At 54.8% G+C, this 10,566-nt stretch overlaps 1 protein-coding gene across 11 annotated transcripts in view; it reads right to left on the bottom strand.

The window, feature by feature from the left end:
* Positions 1-3,246: 3,246 nt before the first annotated feature.
* Positions 3,247-10,566, bottom strand: part of MEF2D (myocyte enhancer factor 2D) — an 80,775-nt gene continuing 73,455 nt past the window's right edge. For all 11 annotated transcript variants that reach the window (XM_014260919.2, XM_014260921.2, XM_005532287.3 and 8 more), the window contains one exon: positions 3,247-10,566. This exon is cut by the window's right edge and continues 182 nt beyond it. In XM_014260919.2, coding sequence (XP_014116394.1) covers positions 10,418-10,566 — 149 coding nt within the window. In that variant the 3' untranslated portion in view covers positions 3,247-10,417.

Raw genomic sequence — 10,566 nt, 5'->3', positions numbered from 1 at the left:
CTGAAAGTGCTTTTTGATAAACCCTCAGTGTTGCCATTCCCAGCTCCAGTTGGCCAGGGAAGAGCAAGAGCTTTGTCCAAGGGCCCTGGCTCCCGCAGCTCCCAGCCTGCCCCTTGGAAAAAGCAGATTGCCTGAAATGGCATTTTCAGCAAAAATGTTTTGTGGGGTATTTCGGGGCTGGCTGGCAGAATTCAGCCAACAGAAAACTTCGATACAAAGCCCTGCAAGGAGAATGCCCTCAGAGCTGGATAGCTGTGATCCCACTCTTCAAACCATCTTTTCCCAAGACTGGGAAACGAATCTCAGGGAGTGCTGTCAGCCCCGTGGGCTCTCCAAATCCAGGCTCGGAAGGGAAGGCAGGGATGCTCCAGGTCCTTGCCTCACTTGCACAGGTTGGAAATCTTGCAGGCTGCTGTTATTGTCTCGGACAGCAAAGAGTCAGAGGATGCTTTGGGTAGCAAGGGAACATAAAGTTCACCTTGTCCCACCCCCTACCGTGGGCAGGGACACCTTTCATGATCCCAGGCTGCTCCAAGCCCCGTCCAACCTGGCCCTGGGCACCGCCAGGGATCCAGGAGCAGCTCCAGCTGCTCTGGGCACCTGTGCCAGGGCCTGCCCACCCTCACAGCCAAGAATTTATTCCCAATATCCCATCTAACCCTGTCCTCTGGCAGCAGGAAGCCATCCCCCCTTGTCCTATCCTTTCAGGCCCTGTCCAAGGTCCAGAGCCCCTTTAGGGCCTGGAAGGGGCTCTAAAGTGTTCCCAGAGCCTTCTCCTCTCAAAGCTGAACACCCCCAGCTCTCCCAGCCTGTCCCGAGAGCAGAGGGGCTCCAGAGCCCCAGGATCATCCCCATGGCCTCCTCTGGACTCGCTCCAGCAGCTCCAGGTCTTTCCTGTGCTGGGGAGCCCAGAGCTGTGCAGGAGGTGTGCATCCCCTGTGGATGTGCCCAGCGCTGCTCCCGGGGCTCTGAGCAGCTCCTACGAGCACATCTCTGCTTTTACCCATCCCCAAGGAATTAATTCCAGACCCAGGAGCTCCCCAGACACGCGAGACATTGCAAAACACAGGGACCAAAGCCCCGCAGCCCCATTTCCAGCCAGTCTGCCGGCGGTGATTGACAGCTGTCAATCAGCGCTGCGCTCTGGCGCCACCTGGCGGCCGCTGAGGCCAAACGCCCCCCCCCTCCCCTCCCCCCCCCGACCCGGGGCCGGGCACCGACAGCGAACCGGATCTGGGAGCACTGGGGGAAATAAATCAGCGGGGCTGAACCCGGGGGAAGGGGGAGGTCTCCCCCTCCCCTGCACCGGTTTTGGGGTGAAAAGAGGATTTTTTGCTGGCAGTAACCTCTGGCCTGCTTTAGCTGAAATCAGAACCACGGAATATTTAAGGCTGGAGCTCTGAGATCATCGAGTCCAGCTGTTCCCCCAGCACTGCCAAGGCCACCCAGGTGCCACATCCAAAGGTGTTAAATCCCTCCAGGAGAGGTGACACCACCAGAGCACTGGGCAGCCTGTGCCAGCACCTGACCACCCCCTCCATGACCACCCCACCTAAAATCCCCCTGGTCCAGCCTGAGGCCATTCCCTCTCCTCCTGTCCCTGTTCCCTGGGAGAAATCCCGAACCCCTCCGGCTGTCCCCTCCTGGCAGGGACTTGTGCAGAGCCAGAAATTCCCCCTGAGCCTCCTTTTCTCCAGGCTGAGCCCCTTTCCCACCTCCTTCAGGTGCTCCTGGTGCTCCAGCCCCTTCCCTGCTCCATTCCCTTATCTGGATGTACTCCAGCCCCTCTTTCTTGTCACAAGGGGCCCAAAACTGAGTCCAGGACTTGGGGTGAGGGTCCCAGGATGCAGGTACCTCCCTTCCTGCAGGTACCAGCCTCACAGCATCCCCGGGCACATCCTGAATGCAGAGGTACCCAGCCAGGCTGTGCAACAGGGACCCCACCCCAGCACACGTCCTCAGCTCACACTCACTTGACATCCTCACTGGAAGCCCCACAGAAATCCATCTCCAGCTGGAGGGAGGCTCCTGAAGTCCAGCCCAGTCTCGTTGGGCACCAGGGGATGGTCCAGCCCCCACCAGGAAAAGCGCTGGGTGGGAAAGGCAGCGCCTGAGCCCGAGGGAGGCTGTGAGGGCCCGTGGCAGCCAAGGCTGGGGCACCTTGGGGTGTTTTAGGGTATCTTGGGCTGTCCAAGGACTGCAGGAAAGCACCAGTGGGAATCACCATCTCCACCAGGAGCATCCCAGGGGAGCCAAGAGCACCCCAGGACAGCCATCAGCTGTCGCTGTTGGACACGATGTACCAGTGTGGGTTCACAGCACGCACCATGAGTTGTTAGGAAAAGGGGCCTTTATTCTCCAAACTTTTCAGCTTTTAAAAGGTTCTAAGCTACAGGGTTGACATGACTGGGTAAGGGAATGTAGCAGTGTGCCTCAGGGAGACAAAGAGTTAACATTGTCCCACCCCAAACCCCTTGTGAAGAGCGGCCCGGGAGTTCTGATTGGGTTTGAGTCCCTGGGGGGTTCTCCCTTGGTGTGCTTCTACTGGTCCCTGACCCTGAACTCCACCCTCAAAGGTGGAAACCCTCAGGGGTTCTGTCCCTCAAAAACCCCTGCTGTGCCTCTGTTCGGAGCTCTCTGTTCCGGGTTTGTTCCCGTGCTGAATAAATGGTTCCATGAACTGGAGCCCGTCTTGGTGTTTGATGCTGGTCCCCAGAATCCTGCTGCTTCTCTGGACGAGATCCTGAGGTTGCTGACTGCAACAAGGGAACATCACCTCTTGTCTCATTGGTGGGACAAGAGAAAAACTCGTTATCCATAGTTATGCAGAACTGTTCTGAGAAAGCAAGATGATTTACAAATGTTGTCCTTGAGTGTGAAATTTCCTAAGAAACTTTCCCTTGGGAACAGATCTGCCACTGACAGCCTGCAACTCCCTCAGGCTCAGAGAAAATGGGGTCCACAGTCACCCTGCCTTGGGACATCCTGCTCCTGGGCCTGGCTGGATCCTTCACAGACACGAGACAGGGATGGGAACCCTGAGGGGGACAGCGGGGTCACCCCTGCTCCTCATCCCTGCAGCTGCTGCAGGAGCCTCTCGCTGCCACCCGCAGGAGCTCCTGCCCAGGGCGAGTGGGGACAGCAGCATCACCTGCAGCCACCGCCACCAGGTGACACCGGAGCATCCCCACCTCACCTGGAGCCTGGAGCGTCACCCTGCAGGAAAGAAAGAGCCAGAGGCGTGGAAAATTATCAGAAACGTGTATTTTTTTTCTTTTTAATAGTAAACCTCTTTACAACAAATATAGTGAAAGAGTTTCCAAACAAAACTCATAAGAATTTCTCATGGTAATTATTATTATTATCATCATTTTTTAATATATTTTTTTTCTTACTGTGGAATATACAATAACGCATCACCATACAGCACAAAAAAAGGAATATTGAAAAAACGAAATAGACGTCTCAACCACGTGCTGCAGTCCCTGGGAAGGAGCCACTGATTGTCAAGGGAGCAAGGACGGGAGGGAACGGGGACGGGGAGTGGGGATGGGGTCCCCAGGGCGCGGGAGGTTCTCAGTCAGGCCAGACCCCGAGGGTGCAAACGCTCCAGAGAAAGATGGAATTAGTCAAAGATCCTGGTTAAAACACTGCAAGCTCTCGACATCAATCCTCCCTCCCCTCCCACCGCTGCTGGGCTCGCATGGCCCAGAGAGCTGGGCACGGGCAAGGGAGCGCCCTGCTCCCCGAGCCCGATCCCTTGACTCGCACACACACACACACCCACACACACGGGTGGAGGAGCATCAGGAAAAAAAAAAAAAAGAGGTTAAAAATATATATATATATTATAGATACAGTTTCTCTTTTTTTTTTTTTTTTTTTTTCTCCCTTTTAAATTGCTTCTCAAAACAATAAATAAAACTCCTCGGGGGAAGTGCACGTCCTGTTTTGTTTCTACCTGTGCAGCACCCTGGGGGGAGGATGCAGAGCTGCCTGTGCCGGTACAGACGGGCTGAGCGGGGACATCCAACGAACCATCACACAGAGAAGCTGACGGGGGGGGGCATTTATGATTTTTATTTTTTCCCCTTTTAGTGCATCGTTTAAAGGGTCTATTCTATTTTACAAAGGTTTTTGCAGATACCCCAGAGTTTGCTAACACCTACCTGCTTAACTGAGCTACGGGGAGCCAGGGGAGCAAAGGGGATGGGGAAAGGAAGCGGGAGCAGCAGCTCGGCCACGAAGGTCCCCACCTCTTCAGCACCTGATTTCCCTGCAAATGCTTGGAAAGAGCCGTGGGGAGGAGGGGAGTCACGGCCCAAGGTGGGCTGCTTCACCCCTCGGCCTTGGAGATGCCACGGGGACATCCCAGCACGGTCTGACGAGACTTTCCCTGGGGAGAGAATGTTCCTCCAGCTCCGGAAAGTGAGGAGCTGGGCCAGTCCCTACATCTCAGTGGCACCAGCACGAGAATTTCGCTCTGAAAACCCATCTGAAGCCAAGAAATCCCTACCAGCGTCCCCCAGCTCAGCGCTGCGGTGGATGCGGGGGACCGGGGGGAGGCAGCAGCCGCTCATCCCCATCCTGTGGAACCCTCAGCTCCCGGAAAACCTTCCCAGCCTGTCTGGAGCCGCTCCTGGCGCAGCCTGAGCCACACCACCCTCTTCTGGCTTAAGCAAAGCTCGCTCCGAACAGCTCCAGAGAACGGAGCTGGGCAGGACGACACCGGGGAGTGGCCGGGCTTTGTCCCCGCTGGGGAGAAGAGAGGAGCTGGAACAGCCCCGACTGCTGCCCGGAGCGGAGACCCCCGGAGCCCCCCGCAGCTGGGACTCCCCATTTCCACGGCAAGACTCCCCTTGCTGCTGCAAACCTCCCCGGAGCCACGGGGGACACGCCGGCGTGTTGGGAACCCTGTGGAAAAGCAGCCCCGGAGCCCGGCAGGGTCTGGGACATGGAAACCTGGGGAGCAGCGAGGCCGGGGAAGGGGTGCACGGGAAGAGCCAGGAGGGTTAAACAAGAAATTGCTGTACAACTCGGCCATGTCCAAAGTCAGTATTATTACAATATACTCTGACAAAAATATAATCTCATTTCATATCAATACAACAAAAAAAAAACCCAAAAAAACAAAAACCCAAACCCAGTTTTCTGTACTGTTACCATTGCTAACAGATTGAAACTCACTATTTACAGTTACAGTAGCCAGGTAAAATACTACAGGTGAGAGACCAGAGAGAGGAGGGGCAGAGGGACAGGAGGGAGATAAAATCGCCAGGGGAAAGGGAAAAATAAAGGGGGAAAGGCCCTCTTACATCCCGAGTGTGGCTTCCTGCACTGGACAAGGAAGGGTGATGGATGGAGGTAGTGAAAACATAACACTTGATTTATGGGTCTGGTTGGGTTTTTTTGTGGAAAAAGAACAGAAGAAGGAAAAGAGGGGGAAAAAAATAAAGTGAAGTGAGAGAGGAAGGTGGAATAAAAGGATCAACATGGGAAAGGGAAACCAGAGCAAACCTTCACCTGAAGCCCACTGTTACAGACTCTCCCACAGACCGGGGAGAGGTGGATGGGGATGAATTTTCACCACTTTGGGTGGTGAAAATCTCCCAAACATCCCCAAATTGTGCCCTCAGCTGGAGGGATGGGAGGCAGGATGTGGCACACAGAGCTAAGGAGTGGCTGGGAAGATGCTCCTTCCCCACCTGAGGGATGCTCTCCCTGGGAGGATGGAGGGGACCCCCAGAGCACCGAGCCCCCCTCCTGGGCTGGCAGAAGCAGCTCACAGCCTTTTCCCCAGAACTGGTGACAAACATCCCAATTCGCACCCAAAGTGATGGGGGGAGTCCCCCAGCCAAACAACACAAGGGGAGAAAAAAGTGTAGGAGGTGAAATTTTCAAGGAAAAGGTGGGGGTTTTTGTAAATTTGTTTTTTCCTCGGTTTGCTGAAATTATTCTGGAGAGGAAGAGGGAAGTGAAAAGGGGGGACGGAAAAGGAAACATACTCATCCTCTTCATCCTGCTTTCCCCCAGGCCCACACGTGGCCTGTTGCCAGCAGCTCTGGATTTAACCCTTCCATTGCCCTCAGACCCCAACCCTGGCAGTGGCCTCAAACACACGACAGCAACAAACCCCAGGGACCCCGAGACTGCCTGCAAGAACCAGACCCCTGTGGGGGCTCGGCTGCCCCTCACACAAGCACAGCCCCCTGCCAGGCTCCCACCAGCACCAACCCCTCATCCAAACATTCAGCAGAGCCAGGCTCTCTGCCACCCCCCAAAACAACCCCCAGAGCAGGGAGTCACCCTGTCCCCTTGCTGACCACCCGATCCCAGCTATCACAGCCCACAGAGCTGATCCTCATCGATCCATCACCATCCTCACCGCGCCTCGCCAGCCCTTCCCAAGGTTCCACCCATCGTTTAGGGTCCTGCTCCACTCCCAAATCTCCTGCAGGGGTGGGCAGGTGACTTCCCACCCCATCCTTGCTCCTACAGCTGCCGGCAGCAGGGTCACCTGAGCCACTCCCTGTGACCTCCTTCCTTCCATCCTCCTCCTCCTCTGCGCACTGAACCTCGGCCATCCCGGCACAAACACCCCAAAACCAGCTCTGCCGAGCCCTGGGAAAGACCAGCCTTCCCGGGCCGGGGGTCTCAGCCCCCCCAGCTGCCAGCCCCCAGCCCCAGCACCGCGCGGGAGGGGAGGGGGCGATGCCGCTGCCCCCACCCCGGCTTACCTGTGCTCGGCTGCGGGCTGGAGGATCCACAGAGAGTTCAGAAGGTAAAGATCAGAAACAGACTTTGGTAAGTAACCACACGTTTAGAAAGGAATATATCAGTTTGGAAACATCTCAGTGCATACTTCTTATATGAAAATATACACAAATGTATTTCATTCTCCAAAAAAGGAACAATTAAAAACGAAAGCAAACTAGCCCAAACACAATATATTAGCTGTTTTTTTGTTGGTTTTTTTTCTTGTTGTTGTCATCCTTTAAAATCTTTTAACGCTACACTTTGTTCAGGTTACACTTTTTTTGTCTTTTTTTTTTTTTTTTGTAAATGTTTTTTTTTCTTCATGCATTTTACACCTTTATAGCCTTTGAGAATAAATAAGCTCCATTTTGCTTCCACATCTCTAAAAACTGCAGCATTTTAACTATTGTCATTTAAATCGTGCAATTTTTTTTTGCAACACCCCTTTTTAAAAAATGGAAAATATATATATATTTTAAAACTAAACCCTATACAACGCAAAAATTCCAAATTAAAAAAAAAAAAATTATACACAATTGTAACTGTCAACAGTACAGATGAGCACGAGAAATAAAATTAGATCAGAAACATATTTATAGAAGCACAAAGGAGGGTGTTGGTTTCTTAGATTGTCATTCTTCTCGTTGTCTTTTGAAAATTAGGAGGAGTTTACCAGATACTACAGTCTGGGGGGAAATAAAGGATAATGACCCGGACAAAAAAAAAAAAAATAGAATATAATAATAAAATAACCCCAAGCCCCCAACAAAATAAAGACCCCGACAAACAGCCCCCAAACCCCTTTCACTGCGACGTGAAGCCGACCCAGGGCATCCATCCCCGCCTCCCCACGAGCCGTACTTGCCCGTGGCACCAGCCCAGGGATCGCCGAGTCCCGCAGCCGCAGATCCGCTCCGGCACGGCCCGGCCCGGGCACACCTGAACCCGCGTCTACGGAACCCAGAGCGTTTTTGGCTTGGATTTTGTGTTTTCCAGGCTCTCAGCTTCCAGGCAGAAGTGTGAATTCGGGAGTCAGGGCATGAAGTTAATGAGCAAAACTGGTTTTTTTGGTTTTTTTCCCCCCTCACGGTTGCTCTGCACCGACGGCGTCGAGTGCCGGGGGGTCTCGGCCGCCGCCTCCTCGCTGGGGTCTCTGGAGCAAGGCGCTCTGCTGGGCCCTCCCGCCGCGCCGCTGCCGGGGGGGCAGACCCCGCTTCCTTGGGTTGAGTCGGTTTTGTGAAGACAAAATAAAATAAAATAGAAAACGAGAGCGATGAGACGTCATTATCCCGCCTAATTTCCAAAGCAAGGCCGTGCAAAGAGCTCGGGTGCGCGTCCGGTACATCCGGCACCGCCGGGTCGGGGCGTGGGCGAGGAAGACCATGGTCCGCAGCATCTCTCCTGCTTCCCAAAGGACTGCCAGAGATGGAGGGAGGGAAGGAGATCCGCTTCTGCCGCAGCCAGCGTTCTGGAGGTGAGAGCTGAGCGTGTCCCTGGCACACGGTGGCACCCACCGGGCTCGGCTCGGGGAGACGGGGGCGTTCAACTGCACAAAACCTGCCAGGGGTCCCTTCCAGCACCCCTCCCCTACCCAAGGCCTTTCCGGAGCACGGGAACAGGAGAGGGAATTCCAAATTTATCACTGAGAAAGAATAAAACCATCATTTGGAAAAGCCTCTGTGGCAGCAATTTGGTATTTCCAGGTCTGAAGGGTGGGATTTTATCTGGCACATCTCTCGTGCCTCAGTCCACAGCAGGGATGGCGGTGAGGAGCGGGTACCCAGAACGGCAGCACCGTTGAGAATCCACCACCCCCACCCCTTCACCAGGTCTCCACACACAAACAGGTACTGATTTTCACCCATGTTGCTGGAGGATTTCCTCTCCTCCTCCAACCACTCCCTTTAGGCCGCCTTATTCATTTCATAATAATCATCAGCTTTTTTTGTCTTGTTTTTCCAATTAGGAACTTTGTGATAAATGCTGGGTTGGAAGAAGTTTATAAAACCCCATAAATTTGTTTCTGGGTTGCCCTCATCCTGGGACATTTGTACACCATCTGCCTCATTCCAAGGTGGAGCTGGCTCCTGACACCTGGCAGAGGGATCCAGGAGGGGAAGAAAGCCCACCACGACTCAGCTCCTCTCCCTTTGCTCTGTCTCAGGGTAGAGCTGAACCCCAGGCAGCTCCAGCTCCTCCACAGCCCCCCAAGGCTGGCCAGGCTCCAGCTGCCAAAGGCTGGCAAAGGTGGCATCCGGGCAGGTTTTGTGCCAGTTTGAGCCCAGGGGTGAGTGGGGCTGGGGTGTCCCTGCACAGGGTGACAGGGCAGCAGGCTGGGAGGGGGACAGGGGACTGGCATCCCTGAGGAGAGCGCCTGCAGGGACAAAGCTCATCCCTAATGGCTACACCAGCCAGGAACGGTCTCTTCTCCTCCAGACCCTCCAACTGTGAGCAGGCTGATGCATTTTGGGATCAGGGCACTGACACCCATCCCTGGGAAACTGCCAGAGCAAGTGGCAACATGGGGAAATTCCTTTTCGGAAATTCCTCGGTTTTTCCTTTTTCCTTCCACTAAATCACTGCTCAAGTCTCAAGCAGATTTTCTGCACAGCTCACCATTGCCTTTTGAGGCCTAGAAACCTTCAGGTAAAATCTCATTAGGATCATTACTTCAGTTGCATCTTTCAGTAAAAAAACCGTTTCTTCCCATTTTCCTGATTTAAAGCTTTCCCATGTGCAATGGGAACACATTTCTAAAATGCTTTTATGGATGTTGTTTGCTAAAATCCCTAATTTGCTCTAACACATCCCCCTCTCCACAGCCCTGCTGTGCCCAGGTGGAGGTGAGGCACTCCTGGGAAATGGGAACTCCAGTGTTCCAATGACCCTGCTCAGAAACAGTGAAGTTCCCTGCTCTGGTAGAAAGGATGCTGTCTGCATCCACTTCTCATGCAAACGGGATTAAGCCTTAAAAATCCACCTTACTCCCCTGATGCAGCTTTCCAGGATTGCAGGAGCCTCAAGCAGGCTGTGGATGTGGCTGCATCCTGTTTCATATCAAAGCTGGGCTATCCAAGCCGACCTCCGCTCCCTTCCCAGCCGGTTCAGGAAAACTGGGGTAGGAAAACCCTTCTGGAGGAAAACCTGTGTCTACCGAAGCCCTTTGAGCTTCCAGAGAGCTGGGTCGTGCCTGAACTGCCCATGGACCCAGGAATGGCCAGGAAGGTGCATTTTGGGGGTGCTCTGCGCCCCGTGTCCCCCCGGAGCCCGTCCTGCCACAGGCGCTCTGCCTTAGGGATACGGTCCCGCTTCCCAGGGGTCTCTCCAGCCGGTGGGCACCGAGTGCCCGGCCCGCCCGCCCGCGGGGGAGCATCGCCAGGGACTGCTGGTTTTGGTGAGGACACGGATATTCCGTCCCTGTCCCCCCTTCCCGCACGCCCGGCCGTTCCCGAGCCCGCGGCCGAGGAGCGCCGTATGTACTGCATGCATCGCCTGCTGCGCTAGAATGAATGCCTACAAAATCCTAAAGCTATTTCTCAGGCAGTTTACGATAATTTCCCCCCACCCCAGCCCATCCCCATCACCCGTTTCGCCCCCGCCCCCCGCCCCTCCCAGCCCCTCTCCGCGGCCCTGCTGGAGCTCCCGGGGCCGGCGGGGCCCGTTATGTGACCCAGGTATCCAACCGCATGCGCTTCACCGAGGGGCTCTCCCCCTCGGGCTCGCTGCTGGGCCGCAGGAGCCCCAGGGATGAGCCGAAATCGGGGCGGGCGGGATCGTCCCGCTCGCTGCTGCCCTCGTAGGAGCTGGTGT

Source organism: Pseudopodoces humilis, chromosome 31 (genome assembly GCF_049639895.1).
Source record: "Pseudopodoces humilis isolate 2021_Gansu_Grassland_sample_001 chromosome 31, ASM4963989v1, whole genome shotgun sequence".
Classification (NCBI taxonomy): Eukaryota; Metazoa; Chordata; class Aves; order Passeriformes; family Paridae; genus Pseudopodoces; species Pseudopodoces humilis.
The sequence above is the reverse complement of the archived record's forward strand: the minus strand, read 5'-3'. Positions and strand labels throughout refer to the sequence as shown.